Source organism: Bufo bufo, chromosome 3, assembly GCF_905171765.1.
Source record: "Bufo bufo chromosome 3, aBufBuf1.1, whole genome shotgun sequence".
Lineage (NCBI taxonomy): Eukaryota > Metazoa > Chordata > Amphibia > Anura > Bufonidae > Bufo > Bufo bufo.
The window spans coordinates 361,528,578-361,549,557 of record NC_053391.1 but is presented as its reverse complement, the minus strand read 5'-3'; the positions used below and the strand labels follow the sequence as shown (position 1 = coordinate 361,549,557).

At 43.8% G+C, this 20,980-nt stretch overlaps 1 protein-coding gene across 2 annotated transcripts in view; it reads right to left on the bottom strand.

Annotated features, from left to right (window-relative positions):
- Window positions 1–7,766: 7,766 nt before the first annotated feature.
- The window catches only part of NFYC (nuclear transcription factor Y subunit gamma), a 52,579-nt gene continuing 39,365 nt past the window's right edge, over window positions 7,767–20,980 (bottom strand). For both annotated transcript variants that reach the window (XM_040424527.1, XM_040424528.1), the window contains exons 5-10: window positions 19,908–20,003; window positions 15,998–16,168; window positions 13,442–13,600; window positions 10,767–10,874; window positions 9,102–9,161; window positions 7,767–9,011 (exon numbers count right to left, since the gene is read on the bottom strand). In XM_040424527.1, the coding sequence (XP_040280461.1) occupies window positions 8,892–9,011; window positions 9,102–9,161; window positions 10,767–10,874; window positions 13,442–13,600; window positions 15,998–16,168; window positions 19,908–20,003 (714 nt within the window). In that variant the 3' untranslated portion in view covers window positions 7,767–8,891. The remainder of the gene's footprint in view (window positions 9,012–9,101; window positions 9,162–10,766; window positions 10,875–13,441; window positions 13,601–15,997; window positions 16,169–19,907; window positions 20,004–20,980) is intronic.

Genomic DNA, 20,980 nt, shown 5'->3' with positions numbered 1-20,980 from the left:
CCTGACAGAAAATGACAATGAATCCACATCTTTGCACAGATTTGGCCTTTTGAAGGCATGTGGTCCTAAAATTTGGATCAGCTGAAAAACAGCCTGTTTCAGTTTAATCTTTATTTTTAATTAATTGAATGCTCAAAAAATTTTTTGTCTCACTCTCATTTCTTCTTGTTGCATGTTGAAGCTCTACTTGGAACCTTGTTAAGATCCAACAATGTAAAATAAGATTTTTTGCCATTTTTCAAGTGGTCAACTTTTGATCAGGACTGTACTATAGATGACAAATTGTTACTATTGAAGAGGCTAGGCAACTTGCTACAGACAAATAGAAAACGCTAGAAGCCACGCTGAATGCGCCGCTCTCTAAACTCCAAGCCTAAGTAGAGCAAAATACAGCTAGAATTGAAAACATGGAGCAACGTCTGACTTTCTTGGAAGACAACTATGATTCTATAAGACAGAGCCTCATCTGTTCTTCACACAATTGACTACAAGATTTCTCACGTGTCTCTCCCCTACTCTGGAACTCACTACCCTAACACAACAGACTCCCCTCCAACATCCAAACTTTCAAGAGTAACCTGAACAGGCTGCCACCATGCAGCCACATGAGCAGCCTATATCCTCACCTACTGTGTTCTCCCCTTCCCTTATAGATTTTAAGCTTTTGTGGGCAAAGTCCTCTACCCCTCTGTATCAGTCTGTTAATAGTTTCTTGTATTTTTAGATTTGTGTAACCCCGTCGGGATGTACAGCACCATGGAATTAACGGCGCTTTAAAATAAATAATAATACTAATAAAGTGCTGAAAGAGAATACATGGCTACATGATAAAGTGGATGATATAAAAAATATCACCAGCAGAAATAACCTGTGTCTGGTAGGTTTGAAAGAATCAATATTACCCAAAGATCTACAAAATGTATGTGAAAAGGGTCTACCCTTCTGCTCTGGGTATAACAAACCTACCAAGTAGAGAGAGCCCCTAGAATTGGACTGGATCCATGTCTTTAGGGACCCCGAGCAAACAAAGACCTGCAGCATCCCAGACAGATCATTATGAAGTTCCTGGATTATAATGATAAAGTTGCCATTCTGAAAGCATACCGACCGCAAGATCTGCCTATTTGAGGACTTCTCGGCAGAAGCAGCATGGAAAAGGAGAGCCTTCAGCAAAGTGTGCACTTCCTTATTCCAAGCAAAGAAAAGGTTTCAGCTTCAATATCCAGCAACCCTGAGGATCTTCCATGGCAACGTCATGAAGTGGAAAAGGCTCTGGAAGATGATCATCTTTGGCAGCAAAAATCTCCACGTCCTCCAGGCGCTAGCAGCCCGTCGACCAAACATCACCTACAGGCAGAACTACTAGACGGGATGCAATGGTTTAGTTGGTTATGTGCCTGTTTGTGGGAGCAGTTAAGTTTACTGTATGCTGGGGGCATAAATCACAGACAGCCTCGCTATCTAGGAAAAAAGAGGTCCACAGCACAGTTGGGTGGATGATTTTAATGAGATCACCTTTAGGTGCTTCCATTTTTCTTCACTTTAGTATTGTTTTTTAGTTCTCATGTTTTCCTCTCTCGATGCACACACCACATTGTATGACCTATTACCTAACAGAAATCCTGCAGTTGCTTGTATGTTGAGCCCACGAGTCTGACCCAGGCTTCTTCTATATGTTTCTGCTAATTAACTGTCCCTACATACACTAAGATTATGAATATTATCACATGGAATGTTAAAGGACATAAGCCCCCAAATAAACAATTCAGGGTCTTATGACACCTAAAACAACTTCATCTCGAAATAGTATTATTGCAAGAAACTCATCTGGCAGAAGCTGATTTTCATTGAATGAGGAAGTTCTGGGTCAAACATGTCTTCAGATTGGCAGCTAAGGATGAGAGGGCAGGGGTCCTTTATATTAATCCACCAAAACCTTGTGTCTTCTGAATCTGAGGTATCTGACATACTGAGGGATTAGTAGTGTGTTCCCTCCTGGAGATTGGGGAGAGCTGTGTAGTTTTCACAGAATTTATGGGCCCAATGATGAAAGTATATTTTTTTTCCAGTCCCTAAGGAACTGCTTATAGCAAGCCCCCATTCGGTTACAGATGATGGGGGTGGGGACGACGACACATGAACACTGTCTTGACACCAGGGGAAGCTAGAATGGGATAGATTCCAAGACCTCAGAATCGGAGAGGTTGTGATTCTGTGTTTTCAACTTTATTAGACCCGATTGGCCTAACTGATATAAGTCGTATATTCCACCCTTGCACAGAGTATACTTACGTTTCCCATGTTCACAAGTCATGGTCACGTATAGATTACTTATTCACCAGTATAGAGGCTTTTAAGTGAACAGAGGAATCGTCAATTCACGATCTAGTCATTTCAGAGCATGCCCCAGTGCCAATGGATCTCCACACGCTGTACCCGAGGCTCAGACTATATTTGGAAATTCGCCTCCTTTCTTACCAAAGATACATTTCTAGAATTGGAGAGGTTGGTGGCTAGAGTTTGATGCAAACAACTCAGTGAGCAGATCTGACTTGAGTTAGAAACACCTATACTAGTTTTCTGGCCTCTCCTACTACGGCGAATAAACTGGCAAGGCAAGAGGCTTGGACATTGTACGAACTATCGGTGGATAGAAGGGATAGGTTTTATCTCTCTCAGTTTGAGGCAGAAGAGTTTCACTTTGGTAACAAAAGCGGGAAAGTTGGACACTGTGATACCAATTATCTTTATTTTATTTTTACTGTTTATTTTCATTTGTAAAATAGGGAAATGAGGCGATTTGAAATTTTTACATTTTGTTAAAAACTTTCCTTTTACTTGTTTTTACCTTTATTTATAGTCTCTATAGGGGACTTAAACATTTAATTATTTGATCGCTTACACCATTGAGGTCAATGATTTACCAGTGCAGTCTAAGGTAAAATCACTGCCTTTCTGTCAAGCATTCCCACAGGCCTTTTTACTATGGCAGGTCTCGGAGCCTTCAGAAGGTCGCAGGCGGCCACAAAATGAAATCGCTCCTGCCGTGTCATTGCCGGAGTGCAGAGCTCCCAATGAATAACTGCTCAGATACCGTGGTCACAATTGACCGTGGCATCTGAGGGGTTAAAATTCCATGATCACAGTTGTCTCTGATCAGACTCTGCCACTGGATGTCTGCTGTGTCAAACAGCAGGCACCCACTGGCTATCTTTAAGGACCGGAAATCCTCTGTACATGTACAATGCTATGTGAGCACTTCTCTCCTCGTTCTAGTGATTAATGCAGTCTCAGCATTCAGACCCCTACTGATAAAAAACCTTTGATATGTCACTTTGACATAAAAGTTTTTTCAGTGACACTTTAAATCAGGCATCCTCAAACTGCGGCCCTCCAGGTGTTGCAAAACGACAAGTCCCAGCATGCCCGAACAGCCTACAGGTATCAGCCTACAGCAGGGCATTGTGGGAGTTTTACAGCTGGAGGGCCGCAGTTTGAGGATGCCTGCTTTAAATGTTAGGGTAAGAACATATCTATGAACAGTCTATGGCCTTAAAAGGAATGCACACAGACAGCTATAACATTCACTTAAACTGTGGCATTTCAAGGGATTTTCTGGTTCAGCCAACCTTTGATCACTTGAGCAATTCTCTGACAACATGCTGAATGTCGCTAGTCAGCTGTTATCAATACTGCAGAATGGGGGCGGACAGGTTGTCCCACACAGGGGACTCAACGATATTGCATTTTTAAAAAGAAAACTTATTTTAATTATGCTTAAAGAGGCACTGTACTTTTTGTAAACGTTTGATTTGTCATAGGGACATACCAAAAGTTTAGACCGTGGGGGTCTGAGTGCTGACACCCCCAACGACCTGTAGAATGAGGGGAGAGAAGCAATCGCTTAGCCTGTTCTCTCTCCTCGATGCAGGACAGGAAGCGAGTCGGACTCAATAGAAAGTCTAAGGGCCTGTCTCGTAAAGAGTACAGACGTGCATAGAAAGCTCAGGAGATCAACAGTTTCTAAGTGACTTGGGTGAAAAGAACACTTAGGCTCCATTCACACGTCCGCAAATGGGGCCGCATTCGTTCCGCAATTTTGCGGAACGGGTGTGGACCCATTCATTTTCTATGGGGAAGGAAGGAATGGATGCGGACAGCACACAGTGTGCGGTCCGAATCCGCATTTCCGGAGCGCGGCCCCGATCTTCGGGTCCGCAAAAGATAGAACATGTCCTATTCTTGTCCGCAGCTTGCAGACAAGAATAGGCATTTCTATAGGGGTGCCGGGCGGGTGTGTTGCGGGTCCGCAACACACCACAGACGTGTGAATGGAGCCTTAGACCTGTTTCACATTTGCGGTAAGCAAATCTGGCAGGCTGTTCTGGCCAGCAACGGCCTACCAGATCCGTGAATAGCGGGTGCTGCCGACATACGGTCCGGCCCCATTCACTATAATGGGGACCCGGCAGAGATTCGGCCACTACCTGGCAAATATGCCAAGAAGCATACTGCTGCGTGCACCAATCCTTACCTGGTACCCTCTCTTCATCTGAAGATTCGCCAATTCCCAGGCTCCTGTTTTCTCATCCAAGATGGCCTCACCACTTCTCAGACTACCTAAGCATCGACAGTCCAAGACACTTCCTGCTTGTCAAGCCGTCCCTTTGGAGTGGCCAGCACTATCAATCGTACAATGTGCCATCTTGGATCAAAGAAAAGGAAACCAGGAATCAACGGATCTACAAAAGGGCACCAGATAAGTGTTCTATTTGCTCCCCAGTTAAAAAAATTCCCCCCCCCTTGAACCAGAGGGTCGCTTCAAAGAGAAACCACAAGTTTACCAATACTATACACAGTTTTAAATGGGTAACGAAAATGTGGTTATCTACATATAGGGGTATACATTTTTTCCTTTTTCTAATCACTTTGTTATTTTAAACCATTTTATTGGATGATAAAAAAAAATAAAAAATAACCCCTTTAAGGAACTAAGGGCTATCTGTTTGTAACTGCTGACCTATCCTCTTTACACGCATTGCCCCTCCCTTACCTTCAGATGCAGCCTATGTACATGGATGATAATCATCCAACTACCAACATTTTTCAATAAAGGTGCAAAAAGTAGATGGGGCCAGTGGCAATTATAATATGCTTGGCCTAACAAATATTCTGACAGGACCTGACAACCATGTAAAACCTGCGCATTTTAATTTTTTACATTTTACTGTATATAATTTTATTTTTTTACTATGTAGGCAAATTATGTGTTCCCTTCTGTCCCCATACACCGATCAGCTTCCTTTGATCTGTATAGGATAGACATGTACAGTAGACACCGATCACATCTTCACTTCATGCCACCAAACCCCCCCCCCCCCATGCACAGGTAATACCTGTGATACAAATCACTGACATTATGCCGTGTCCAAATGTGGCACTTCTGCATATGTGTACAGCGCTCAATGAGCGCTATTTCCAGGGGTTCTCGGTGACCAGGAACTGATTTACTTCCCTGTCATTGTACATGGAGAGCACGATTCTGCTGATGCCACCAAGTGCAGAAGCGCACGGTGACATCAAACTCAATTATTCTGTTTCTACGGGTTACATCTACCAGTGGGTCCAGGTTTTAGTGATCATGCTTGCACAGATTTCTGTCCTCAAGTCTGTCCGTTCCTAAGCTAGGGTTATGTGCAGTGCATTTTCTGTGCACGTGCCAAACGGATACTTCCTCTATCCTGTCCCCGACCCACTGTGAAGTCGGACAGCGGGAGTGACCAATGGGAGTGGAAACATGGCCCATATAAGAGAACCAGGCAGTAAGGGGTCATTAGAGGGGAAACAAGAAGCTGTAAACTAAAAGGGACGCAAGTGCTCATAAAAATTTTGATCTGTGGGGGTCTGAGTGCTGAGAACCCTACCAATAGCTACAACGAAGAGGGGAAGCGCTTGCATATTTTGCTCTTTCTTCTTGCAAAAGACAGGCTCAATAGAAGTCTAATGGCCCATCTCTATGGTCTTCTCTGCTGCGAGGAGAGTGCTGCTCTCAACTCATTCTAGGCATCAGTAATTAGAACGCTCTGAGCTGCACTTGTGCGTTTCTTACAAAGATTCCTCCTGTGTAGCGGCAGGCTGTTCTGCATTATGTAGATACATGCTTGTATGGTTGGAGTACTTCCCTTTCCCCCATGAAAAGCCACCTGGCATTAAATTTCAAGAGCCGAGTTAAACTTCATAAACTGGCTTGTTCTTGGGCAGCTGAGTGATGGCTGATGAAGTCAGGCCGTTGGAATTGCCAAGCTGATTTTTTATCCATCTGCATTAGGACTTTTTTCACTTGTTAGTTATGAATATACACTGCTACAGCAATCTTCTGGTTGCCCAACATGTTATTACACTAATGGGGTCTTTTATCAAACTGACAAAGTAGAACCAGCTTAGTCTACTTTCACACTCGCGTTTTTGCTTTCCATTTGTGAAATCCGTTCAGGGCTCTCACAAGTCATCCAAAACGGATCAGTTTGCATTCTGAATGGAAAAGCATCCGCTCAGAATGAAACAGTTCAGTCTCCATTCTGCTTTAGAGATGGACACCAAAACGCTGCTTGCAGCTGAGCCATGGAAACGAGAGGTGTATAATGTGATGGTAAAAAAAAAAAAGGAATCCAGCCAGAAAAGGAAGTAATGTGGATAAGTGCCTTTTATTAACTTTCTCTATATGATAAATGCCACTTGAAATGAGACAATCTCATGGGAAGACCCTCTCTCCTTCAGTATCAGTATGTAACTCGTCATGCTTATGGCAAATGTCTGTATTCTGTATGTACAACCCTTTACATATGTACAGCGTCATGGAATGAATGGCATAATAAATAATAATAACAACCCCCTTAACACCCCAGAAAATGTACGAGTACGTGACAATGGTTGGTTATATTCCCTGGTATAAATTTGCAAGAAAATGGGCAGCCCTTTTAAAGGCTACATGGGTCATACAGCAGTCATTTTGGATGTACAGATTGCCTCAGGGGCCTAAAAAAATCTACAGGTCTCTACCCACATATCCTCAAACTGTATCTCCACCACTGAACTCCATTTTGAAGATTATAGGTAGATTATTTCTGTATATAAAGTTAAGTGCTTCTGTAAATAGACTGCATTAACCTCTTAAAAGGGGTTTTCCAGGCTCCTGGTATTGATGATCTATGGTCATGCCATGTTACGGCAGATCAGCTCCCACTGAAGTGAATGGAAGATGAGATGCAGTACCCTGTTATGGCCACAACACTTTGAACGGAGCTGTGCTTCCTGCTTTATTCAATGTGCAAGTTCTGGAGCCGGAGGCCGCAGGGAAAACAGCTAAGCGGCAGGGTGTCGGATGTCCTCTAACTGCATACTGATGACCTACCGTGAGGAGAAGTCATCAATATTAGGAGCAAGCACTTTTTTTAAAAAAAAAATTCCTTTGTTTTCTCAGTCACATTCCAAGAGCAAAAATCCTTCCATGGTTTTGTTTTCCATGCAGCATAAGTTTCATAGTTAAAGGCACAATATTATTTCAGGGTACCCATAACCTTTTCTTTTAACCCTTTGTAGGGGAGGGGGAAACTGCAAATTTTTTTTCATTTTCAAATTCTGCACCATTTACTGTGAGGCATAAATAACTTTCATTATGCAGGTCAGTATGTGTAGAGATGCACCAATTATTTATGATTTACTACTTCTGCACCATAGAAACACTTAATAATGCATTTTAATGTGGAAAAGGTTTACCTTTTTTTATTTATTATGAAACAAACATTGTATACATTTTTGTTTCTACATTAACAAAAAAAACCTCTTGGTGTACACTTTGATTGCTAGTATAATACATTGCAATGCATAAGTACTGCAGTGTATTATGTCAGTTAAGAAATACAGAGAGGTATCCTGAGGCTGTGTCTGGAGCATGGCTAAGTACTAAGAAGGCAGTTACAGAGGGCGCCGGGGGGGCAATGGATTTGTCAGTTACCTTGCTGAACTCCTGATATGCCGTAGTCTGAGTTATCTCCAGTCTCGACCACAAGCCGAGGATAAGCACTATATTTAAAGTCACCTTTCTGTGCAGATTTTTTTTCCATATATACACATGTTGTAAAATTATGTCAATGGGTGACATAAAAAGAATTAAAACATATCTAAAAAGAAATTTTATTGCTGTGGAGTGCAAAGATTTCACATGCATTCAATGCAGACTAGCACAATACTTAAAATAAAAAAAGAAAATGAAAATATATACATTTATAACATTCAAACACCTGTTCACATTGACCAATTTGAATCACAAACATGAACAGAATAGGAAGCCAAAAAGGTTATAATAAATTGCCCTTCCTTCCATTAAATCTTTACAAAAAGGCAGAATTGAAAAAGACAAAAAACAAGGAAAAACTAGGAAAAAGGTACAAACGAAATGCAGGCCATATTCTGTTAATATATTTTAGCAGAGGGAGATAAACACTCTAGCCCTTCCAGGGGGGGATGCCATGTGGGACCCCAATGGCATTTTGAAATTGTTGCTCAAGTGTGTTTATTGTACAGTGTGAACAAGACGACTGCTAAAAAATACACAACGCAAACAAGTGCATTGGGCTTCTCAAGTTCTTTGTTGCGGGGCTGCTGGGTACAACTGTCCACCTTCCTTGTTGAGCACTACAGTGATTTTCAGGTCTTACTATGTGCACAAATATCCCGTAGGAGTAAATGTTCCATTTATTACGAATGGAGCATAAACTGCAGACTCTTATCCACTTAATGTGCTGAAGTCAAAGCATGCAGCAGTCTATCCGTGTGTTTGTGAATGCCTGTGCTCAGTATCCCATTGCCCCTTTCATTCCCTGGTCTTTCCATCAGTCTCCAGTGACCTGTGTAGCTTGTCCATCATTTCCCTGACCGCTCGACTGGATGAACAAGGGCTGTGTGATATCCTGGCCAGCAGGCATGGTAACTTGCTGGATCTGATATAATTGCTGAAAAACAGGAAATGGACATTACACGAAGCCATAACTGGGAGAGAACGGTTGTTTTAAGAGATTTAGAAATTCCGTTCTGGACTTTACCTGTCCATCAGTGAACTGGCTGAATTGCTGTTGACCTTGCTGCACTTCTGCTTGTGTTAACTAAAATAAATAAAAGGATCTATAAGTAACATATTTCTTTGGTATATACTGTACTAATACCTCTCAGCACTGATTCTGTATCTCCCATGATTAAAATATAAGAAATTGAAAATTTTTCACGAGAGCATTTGCCAGCAGTATTAACCCCATTAAAACCAGACATATGGTCTGATAGTGTTGATCCTGCTTACTCAAAGGATACCTTATTTACGGTTCTACATGGCTCTGTTCGTGAAAAATGTATTAATATGCAAATGAGGCAATTTGAGCACCAAGAGGCTGGACTGAGCCCCCAGAACACCACCCAGCAGCTCCAGCCACTCCCCTCTTGATCGTTAGGGCCAAACCCATCACCTGGTCCTGCATTCTTGTGCCTGTGCCGTTGTTTCGGGTATCAGCGCCCGTGCAAAGGATCTGCTGCTCTTTCCCAAGCAGTGAACACCATGAAGTGGGGGCCGCAGCTTCAGAAAGAGTTGAGCAAAGATCTGCTTGACTCCTTCACCTAAAGCAGCTGCATCCACTTGTGGGTCTATATTGATGTCATTGACATACATACCGATAACCAGAACAATAGCAAAAGGCACAAGAATACAGGGCCAGGGAGAATGTCTGGTCCTGTCAATCAAGGGGAAGGGGGCAAGTGGGCGGAGCTGCAGGGTGGCAATATGGTGTTCAAGGGTTCGGGCCAGCCCCTTGTTGCTCCAATGCTCTTACATGCATATAAATAAAAATCTTAGTTTCTTGGGAACAGTGCCAACAAAACATAAGTCGGGTATAGTTTGAATCAGCAGGATCAAACCTACTAGGCGGAATGCCTGGCTTAATAAAGTTGATCCTGCTGACAGAGGCACTAAGCAAATACAATTTCGGTTGGTGGTGGTGACTGCATGTGTGTCACCACCACCAGATGTACATAAATATATTGGTGCAGGTTCAGTAATGGATATAGGTATAAACCATACAAAAAACATGTATGATATACTAAGCCAAAAGTGCATACACTAAGTGCCAGAGATAAAACACCAGGGTACACACACCACACTTGAGGCATGTTTTGCCAACAGGTCATCCTGTACCCACACACCCATTTTCTTGGAACATCCATAACATGCCATGCTAAAGAGCTGTTTTTAAAAGAAAAAATGTGTACACACTTTAAACAGATCGAGTCATCTGGCTCCACAAGCCGTAACAGATGAGATCACCAAGAGGTAAAAGGCAGTGGCCTGACAGTCCCTCTGGAAACATATATCCTCCATATTTCTTGCCTTACTAAGGCTCCATTCACACGTCCGCAATTCCGTTACGCATTTTGCGGAACGGAATTGCGGACCCATTCATTTCAATTCCGATCTCGAAAAAATAGAACATGTTCTATTCTTGTCCGCAATTGCAGACAAGAATAGGCATTTTCTATTAAGTGCCGGCGATGTGCGGTCCGCAAAATGCGGAACGCACATTGCTGGCATCTGTGTTTTGCGGATCCGTAAAAAACACTGATGTGGACCCTAAATCTGATGCTGTGTTATTCTAATCAACAGCATTATATAGGAATATTGCTGACAAAAAGCCTTGTCACAGTTATACGTGAAATAACAATCTTACCTGCTGCGCATTGGCTGTTAAGGTCTGAATCTGTCCCTGCACAACCTGCGTTCCAGACACTGGCTGAGCAAGACGAATGTACTGAAGCTGCCCCGTGTTAAGCTGCACCTACAGGAAAGCCATCAAAAGCAAAGAAGCATGAGAGGCAATACAGATTCTCTGTCTAGTCCAATGGCCTGAGCATGCATGCTTCATCTGTAATGTTGTCCCATGTTCAAAAACAAGTTAAAAAAATATAAATAAATCACATATTAAGAAACGAAACAAACACAGTCAATGGTCAGATTCCCTAGTAATCACAGGATCTCAGCTAATGCACAACACGTGTCTATTAGGAGACATGGAAGCACTGAGATCTTGCATCACTGGCAAGGTATGACGACGCTGATAAGGATATACTAACATTAAAGAGAACCTGTCATACTGAACATGGTTTCTGAGCTGCAGGCAGATTATTATAGAGCAGGAGGAGCTGAGCAGATTAATGTTAGGTGTGTGGGAACAGATACAATAAAACTTGTATTTCACACATTTAAATTCTGCTCATTCTGGACTTAGGATCGCCTCCCTGACTTCAATCAGTGATTGACAGCTATCTCTGTATACACAGTCCTACAGGGAAGGCTGTCAATCACTGATAGGACCATCTCCTCCACTTCAAAGTGCAGAATGAGCAGGAATTTAAAGATTGTAATATTGATGACCTATCCCCAGGATAGGTCATCAGTATCTGACTGGTGGGGATCCGACACCCGAGACTTGTGCTGACTAGCTGTTCGAGGCGACAGCAGTGCTTGCAGTAACGCTGCGGCCTTCTTGCTGCTTTCCCTAGGACAGTGACGACACGTTCATCTGTCACGTGGCCTTGGTGCAGCTAAGCCCCACAGAAGTGAATGGGGCTGAGCTGCGATACTAAGCACAGCTGCTATACTATGTACGGAGCTGTGCTTGATGAGCATGGAGAAGGCCGTGGCTCTCACAGGAGCATCAGTGCCTTCTCAAACAGCTGATCTGCGGGTTTCCCCACTGATCAGATACTGGTGACCTATCAAGAGGATAGGTCATCAGTATTAAAATTTCAGAAAACAGTTTTAAAATTAATAAAATACACATTTTACTGAATCTTTTCCCATAAAACTATATATCAATCTGCTGAGCTCCTCCTGCTCTATTATATACTCCCTGCAGCTCACAGACCATGTTCAATATGTCATGTACATGTCCAAAGAAGTATGGTAGTTTATGGAGAAATGCAAAGGAACTCGAGCCCCTGAATCTCTTTATTAGCAAATCACTTAAAATCCAGTACAGGAAACATGTATAGTTGACGCTTGTCAGCTGAAAGTATGTGAAATAAATCTGGCAATGTTATGTCGCTCGCCAGTCCCTGTCATACTGTTAGAAGCGTACCTTTGGGCGAATTGGTTCGGGCCAAACAACAAACGATGTCTAGCTGTCAATGCTTGAGATCACGGGGATATCCCGGCTGGATGTTCAAACATGCCTCACATACTGTGATTAAGAACGGATTGGACCTGATCTGTCCCAAATTATTAGACTCCGATTCAGGCTCAAATAAAAATCCTTCCCCTATACCGTTTGGAATTTTCTTCCATCTGTAAACGTATTCACAAATAGCTACCTGTACTCCATCAGGATCCGGATCTGTCCTTTCTATAGGATACAAGTGTGTGTCCAGGAGGGCTCCTACACTGGGACAATTATGATCTCCTAGTTTGATCCTATCATCTAGAGGTTCCAATTTCATCATGGCTTTCCCCGAGGGGAACCTATAGATGCGGGCGTTGTTCTGTTATTAAGGTTTCACACTCTTGTACCACAGGCAGGAGTTGTAGATTACAAGATGTGCAAGTAGTCCAATCTACAATACATGTGTCGCCTGCACTACATGTACCTTGAAGACATGGATCAGACGGCATATTTCTGATGCATTTAAAGACCAGCCTATTTTAAAAACTTGACCTGCAGTATCTTTATATTTTTTGCAGGTTCACAATAAAAACATTTCTAGCATGTCTCTCGGCCATCTAGGGGAGGTGATCAGAGAACGTTGTTCGGAGAGACTTTTTGGCCTTTTCTGTTGAGGATATGTGCCCCCTTGGTCTGAATGGAAATAGAGATTTCATCTTGCACTACTAAGCTGTTCCTTATTTATTTCAGGGGTTTTGCCTTTGATTGTACCCAGTCATGTGCTACTCTGAAGGGTCATCATTGGTTCTTGGCACCTTTTAGTACCCATTTGTTCACGGTGTATTTTAGGTCTATACTGTTAGCCGAAAAGTGATTTGCCAATAAAGACTTGGAGATTCAGATGTTGGGGTTCTTTTGCATTTCTCCATTTACAGCGTTTCCTGCAGGTCCGTGCATCCTCCGGTAGTCGCTGAGCTGGCTTCTACTTTTTCTTTATGGTAGTTTACGGTTACACAAGTCAACACTTCATGTAGTATTACAGAGCGTATAGCAGCAAACCGGGGAACTAAGTACCTACCGTTGTTCCTAAAAGAAAATTTGCATCTAGTCCTCACCTAGGTATGGAATTACTTACATTTCGTATAAACCACATGCAAAGCATTAGCTAGTTTGAATACAGGAGATCTGAAAACAATGCAACTAAACCAGGCAAATAAATTATGAGAAAAGCAAGTCATACATACAGGAATCTGCTGGATCTCTCCGGTATTGGTGATTATTTGCTGCATAACTTGCATAGTTTGTCCTGTTCCACCCTGACCTTGCTGGTTCTGACCTTGTGGTTGAGCCTGGAGAATTTGCACTTGCTGACCTTCTCCCACCTGCATTGTTACGGGTGTATTCTGTACAGGAAACACAAATGGCAGATGAGAACACATTATTCAACCCTGCAAGCGTATACCAGGGCTGTCCGCAAAAATGCAGATCCGTTTTTTTTTTTTCGCGCATTAGATGCTGACCCATTCACTTCTATGGGGCCCTTTTCTTCCATTCTACGGCTTAGCAAAACAAATGAAACATGTCCTATACTAGTCAGTGAAAATCAAGACCTGGCCCAATTGAAATTTATGGGTCCGCAAAAAAACGGAATGCAATCCGTTTGTTGCGGACATGCTGAACTGTCCGCATAAAAATGGATCCGCATTTTTGAGGAAAACATATGTCCATCTGAATGAGCCTTTATAGATATAATATTAAATAAGGGGGGAATGGGGGGGGGGGGGGGGGTTTGTCAACTCCTAGTGAAGGAACCCTCACATTCCCTTTGAAAAATGCAACAGTGGACCTGATGGGGACATAAAAGGCAATTATTCTCTTTTTCCCTTGAACAAATTTTTGGAAGTCTTCTCCACAAACATTGCTTTAACTCCTGGAACAACAGAACCACATTCTTCTCAGCAATTTTGTGCACTTGGTGGTTTAATAGCTGAAATCTGCAGAGCTTCCAAAATAATTTTTGCAAAGTTTTTTTTTTTTACGTGACTCTTAGGGCCCTTGCACACGACCGTATGCCCTCCGAGGCATACAGTCCGTGAGCGGGCCACATGTCCCGGAGTGGCATTGATCGGGAGCACACAGCATCAAAGATTACAATGATGCTGTGCACGTCAGGCTGCCCCCGGTGCTATTGTTCTGCAGTCATATGATTTTATGAGTGCAGGACAACAGCATCACAGGCGGCCTGACGTGCACAGCATCATTGTAATCTATGATGCCACTCCGGGACATGTGGCCCGCTCACGGACTGTATGTCTCAGAGGGCATACGGTCGTGTGCAAGGGCCCTTAGGATGTTTTTATACTTTTGTGTGTTATTTTTATTTTTTATTATTAGTTTTATTAGCGGTAGGGCTACATTCACATCAGTGTTGGAGGCAGTTAGGAACCTCGTTGCAGAAGCTGTCAAAGCTGAACATCATATCACAGCATTCTGCACTACTACTGGTAAAATGGCATACTCCCTAAAAGAAAGCAGATGGACCCCATTAAAGTCAAAAGAGTCTGTCTGACCCGTTAGTTTCAGCTATGTTCTGAATATGGCACTTCAGTTATTTTCGTGGCTCTGCTTCTATAACAGCAAAAAAGAAATAACACTGGAGTGAATCCAGCTAAAGTAAAGTAAAAAAAACGAATTTTTCCTTCAAATATTCAACTGGACAAAGTACTAAACTGGATTCCCTACGCTGCTTCGGGTGCTCTGCTACACAGTATAAGGGCTCAGGCACACAAACGTATTTTCTTTCGGTGTCTGTTCCGTTTTTTTTTTGCGGACAGTATACAGAACTATTCATTTCAATAGGTCCGCAAAAAAAAAACCCGGAAGGTACTCTGTGTGCATTCCGTTTCCGTATGTCCATTCTGCAAAAAAATAGAACATGTCCTATTATTGTCCGCATTACGGGCAAGGATAGTACTGTTCTATTAGGGGCCAGCTGTTCCGTTCCGCAAACTACGGAACGCACACGGACGTCATCCATATTTTTTGCGGACCGCAAAATACATACGGTCGTGTGCATAAGGCCTAATAGATATAGGTAGCAGCAGTCTGGGTTGATATGGGCAGTGTTTTTCCCCCTTTATTTATATTGTATTTTTTCTTTAGATTTTTTCCACTGTAACTGGGCTCCCTACAGTGACATGCAGGGGGCATTCAGGGATAACATGTCTGCCAGGTCCAAATAAAGCAGCGGTATTGTCATTGCCTCTTTTCACCACCTAACGCTCATTGACGGCCGGGAATAATTACTTTTTATCTAATGCCTGCCTCTGTAAACAGAAAATTCATACTTACCTGCTTCCTGCCGCTACAGGGTCTCTATGTTCTGGCCCCTGGACTGTTTACATCCAGCAACGCATGGGCATGGTCACATGCTCTGCTGCCAATGACTGGCTTCAGCAGTGACAGGTACACAATAAGCAAGTCACCAATGAAGCATGTGACCATGGCCATGCTGTGATGGATGTCAAAACTGCGGGACCAGATCATGGCCACAACGTGGGTAACCAGAGCGCAGGTCAGTATAAATCTTCGGTTTACGGACACAGGTTGCGAGCATTAGATAAGTAGTTATTCCCAGAAAACCCCTTTAAAGCAGCCATGCCAAGAGACGTGGCTGGAGACTTAGAAGAACCTGCACCATCAGCGTTCAAAAGATAGCCTAATGTAATAAGGGTGTCTCACTTCTAACACCTTACCAATACAAAAAGAAGTGTAACAGAAGCAGCAAATATTCATCTGACCTGTCCCTGCTGCGGCTGGGCAATAATGATCTGGCCAGGCTGAAGGGTAGTTGAAGTTGTAGTCTGCTGGCCTGCTGCCTGCCCCTGGACTTGCACAGCTGTTGGCTGTTGGGCCAGAGTAAAGTAGTACTGGATGGGTTCTGCTGGGGTCACTGCTTGCCGAACTTCTTCCTAATCAATACAACAGCATAAAATAAAAGATGAATAAGAGTAAAACCTTTATTACCGTAATTTAGCGCACGTGTTATGATTTAGTGTACTTCATCTTACCATGATACACCAAAATGTGCAGGTTATTCCATGCCAGGGGGGGTAAACACCCTTCTCCCAGCCGCCCCATATTCACAGCTGAGAGTGTAGGATGTTTACAAGCCCTGCACACAGGCTTAACTCCAGGAGAAGAAAGATTTCATCCGTCCTTTACCTTACCTGTCACCCGCACAGCTGGCAAACACCCAGACAAGTCTCAAAGGTCTCCATTGTGTCTTGCCTTGTTATTCAGAAGCAAGGGGCAAGGTGTAAGAGATGCTCCCCACTAATAATTATCAGAGTCTCACTGCTGGAGGAAAGTCAGCCGAATGAAAGATGCAGACAAGGTAGCTATTATGTTACAATAAAACCAAATCCGAGATGCGGTGTAATCTCACACAGGGAAGAGCAATTACAATCAATTGTCCTCACGTATATGCCTTACATCACCAGAGTCTAAAACAAAACCAAGAGACAATTTATCTTTAGGAGCTAAATCATTTATGTGTAAACGCAAACTGCTGTCACAGAATAATGCTCCTTTGCAAACCCAATCTAATAGCATTAACCCTTTTTCCACTCCAGCAGGTCCCATGCTAGTGCTCGGCGACAGAAATAACGTGCTGTGTGTGATTCTTCTCTAAATCACAGGATAGTAGGGGCCCGACCAATCACGAGAATGAAGACCCCTTGCCCCCATATGAATGAAGCGACAGGTTGAGTATTTCTGCTGCCGAACCATTCTTTCCCTACGAGACTGCCGGAAATGACCGAAGTACAGAGCTGTATTCATCTATTTCCAGCAGTCCCAGAGGATGACTGGAGCGGCAATAGACATTCACAACCTGCCACTCCCACTGATACGGGGTAAGGACCCTAGGTTTCACGAGTGGTGTGGGTTTCTAGTGCTAGGCAGTTATTCCATCTTGTACTCCATTCACCCCCCACTGTGATTTACTTGTCCCCCAGCATCTTTGAATTTCCCCATTTCACTCATACTAAACCCACCAGTGTCACAGACAGCAAATTACCCGATGAGATGGAGTCTGGAGGAAACCAGAGCACCCTAAGAAAAGGTGCAAACTGCCACAGAAGACAATGTAGATGAATGCTAATTACAAATTACAGCATGTAATCATTTTTGACATTCCCCAACTAAAGTTATTTTCCCTTAAAGGGGTTGGCCTACCTGGGATATTGGTGGCATATAATATGCCACAAGTGTTGGATAAATGCAGGTTTCAACTCTGGGGTTGGCTCCTATCTAGAGGATGGGTCCCGGATGTGAAGGAGGTGCACCATGCATTTAATCACTATTCCAAAAATAGCCGCACAAGTGCGCTCGGGAATCGGATGCTCATGAATGAGGACTTGTCAGCATGCGCTGGAGCCATAAGGTAAGCGTAAAAACACATAATGTGTAAAACCAGTACCAATTCTCTTTATTGAGGTTGCTGAACGGTTAAGGTGCCGGCTTCATTTCACCCGTGAACTTTGGCAGAGAGTAGCAGTCAACAGCTGTAAACATCCGACTGAAAGCCTTTTCCACGGTTTCACAGCTTCCAGTCAAGGATGTTTACAGCAGCTGAGACTGCCCGTAGATAAAGCAGAGCTGGAACCAGACATGTGGCACAGTTCACAGGACAAAACAGTGGTAATCAATTTCAGGCACCGAGTCTCCCACTGCTGCGTGCCATTCACAATTCTACTCTTCTTACTGTCAAGGGAAACCGGTCATGACTAACTTACACTAGCTTCTTTGGGGTTTCTTCACACACATTTTGCAAAAAAATTAATAAAGTTCAGGCTTATTTTATGTGGCCGTTTATATTCTGTAACACTTTGTACAGGTAATCAGCTTGGAGTTTTTGAAATTAAAAACAAAAACAAAAAAAACAACACTACTAAGGCCTCTTTCACACTTGCGTTGTCCGGATCCATCGTGCACTCCATTTGCTGGAGGTGCCCGCCGGATCCGGAAAAACGCAAGTGAGCTTAAAGCATTTGAAGACGGATCCGTCTTCAAAATGCGTTCAGTGTTACTATGGCAGCCAGGACGCTATTAAAGTCCTGGCTGCCATAGTAGTAGTGGGGAGCAGTATACTTACAGTCCGTGCGGCTCCCGGGGCGCTGCAGAATGACGTCAGAGCGCCCCATGCGCATGGATGACGTGATCCATGAGACACGTCATCCATGAGCGTGGGGCGCCCTGACATCACTCTGGAGCGCCCGGGGAGCCGCACGGACGGTAAGTATACTGCTCCCCCGCTCCCCACTACACTTTACCATGGCAAACAGGACTTTAGCGTCCTTGCAGCCATGGTAACCATTCAGAAAAAGCTAAACGTCGGATCCGGCAATGCGCCGAAACGACGTTTAGCTTAAGGCCGGATCCGGATTAATGCCTTTCAATGGGCATTAATTCCGGATCCGGCCTTGCGGCAAGTGTTCAGGATTTTTGGCCGGAGCAAAAAGCGCAGCATGCTGCGGTATTTTCTCCGGCCAAAAAACATTCCGGTCCGGAACTGAAGACATCCTGATGCATCCTGAACGGATTTCTCTCCATTCAGAATGCATTAGGATAAAACTGATCAGGATTCTTCCGGCATAGAGTTCCGTCGCAAGTGTGAAAGAGCCCTAAGATAAAAGCACCACCTGCCGCAAAAATGGAACATAAAAAACCCCCAAAAAAGTGTGTATGTCAAACTTGTAGCCCTCCAGCTGTTGCAGAACTACTACTCCCGGGATGATGGAAGTTATAGGGCCACGAGTTTGACATCCCTGATGTACACCTTTCAATATTTTGCCATAAAACTTAAAGGGAACCTATCACCTGGATTTTGGGTATAGAGCTGAGGACATGGGTTGCTAGATGGCCGCTAGCACATCCGCAATACCCAGTCCCCATAGCTCTGTGTGCTTTTATTGTGTAAAAAAAAAAGATTTGATACATATGCAAATAAACCTGAGTTGTTGTATGTAGTCCTGTACGTGAGATGAGTCAGGGACAGGACACATCTCAGGTTAATTTGCATATGTATCAAATCGTTTTTTTTTTTTACACAATAAAAGCACACAGAGCTATGGGGACTGGGTATTGCAGATGTGCTAGCGGCCATCTAGCAACCCATGTCCTCAGCTCTATACACAAAATCCCGGTGACAGGTTCCCTTTAAAGACACATCTGTCTGCATTTTTTAACTTTTAGGGTAGGTCAACATAGGATAGATTTTGGGCGCAGGTTTCAGCACAAATCTGCGCCAAAACCACTCTGCTTTCAATTGGAGTCTATGTCACAGTTCATGCCTCCTAGAAGTTTTTTTTGCCATGCATGTTTTAAGACCATGCCAAGAATGGTCCATTCTTAGCGTGGTTACCTCTCACAAAGCTACAGTGGGAGCTTGCTTGTGGTTTAGCGCCATTTAATGAAGCTAAACCTAGTGCAGAACCGCTTGAAAACCCACCCAGCACTGCGGTTTATGTCTTGGGGTGCGCAGAGGATTTTGTCGCTGTGAAAATCCTTTGTGAACCTACTCTAAACAAAAATCAGCAGGAAATTTTTACTTTAAAACAGGTTTGAATATCAATGGACTGTCCAAAGGGGACAGCCTTGGTGTAGTCTGCACACACCGTACAGCGTCACCATCTGCAGAAAACGTACCTGCCGTTTTGGAGGCTTTAGCTCGTCCCTGGGAACAATGTCAATAAGGAAATCGAACTGGTCAAATTTTGTGATCGCCATCGCAATGTCGTTCCTCTAAGAAGATAAAACAGAAAATATATTCTTAGTAGTAGTTCAAGGCCTGAATGGAAATACAAGAATAAAAAGGGTTTAACTACTATCAGATAAGTATGCAAACTGTCTACTTGAAGAACGTATGATGTCAATCACTATGCAGCCATCCATTTACGTGTGCCATACCGCAGTCTACACTAGAGGTACATACGCGGTACATCTAGCTCCACTTCCCCAGAACAGCAGATAAACACTAAGCATGTGACAATGTCATCCTCCACTCAGAAGAGTAGACACATGCAGTTTTTATTCACACTGTTGGCGAAGCAGAGTCAGATGCACTGCACGAGCGCAGACAATAAGCCGAGGCAGATGCACTGCACGAGCGCCGACAATAAGCCGAGGCAGATGCACTGCACGAGCGCCGACAATAAGCCGAGGCAGAGGCACTGCACGAGCGCCGACAATAAGCCGAGGCAGAGGCACTGCACGAGCGCCGACAATAAGCCGAGGCAGAGGCACTGCACGAGCGCCGACAATAAGCCGAGGCAGAGGCACTGCACGAGCGCCGACAATAAGCCGAGGCAGAGGCACTGCACGAGCGCCGACAATAAGCCGAGGCAGAGGCACTGCACGAGCGCCGACAATAAGCCGAGGCAGAGGCACTGCACGAGCGCCGACAATAAGCCGAGGCAGATGCACTGCACGAGCGCCGATAATATAGCCCAAGATGCAAGTGCAAATTTACTTGATGAGATGCCTGGAACGGTCAATCAGGGGGATGGGGACGTGGGAAGAGGTGCAGAAGCTCTGGTTCGCCAATGGGCCCAGGCCCGCCCCTCTGTGCACTGAAGATCTAATTTACAGGTCACTAAAAATTGATACATCTTGGGAATGGCGCAACGAAGACACAGAAAATAAGGTATAATGCTACTCACTAGGATAAACCCTACCAGGCACTAGGCCTGATTTAATTAGGTTGATCATGATGACAAGTG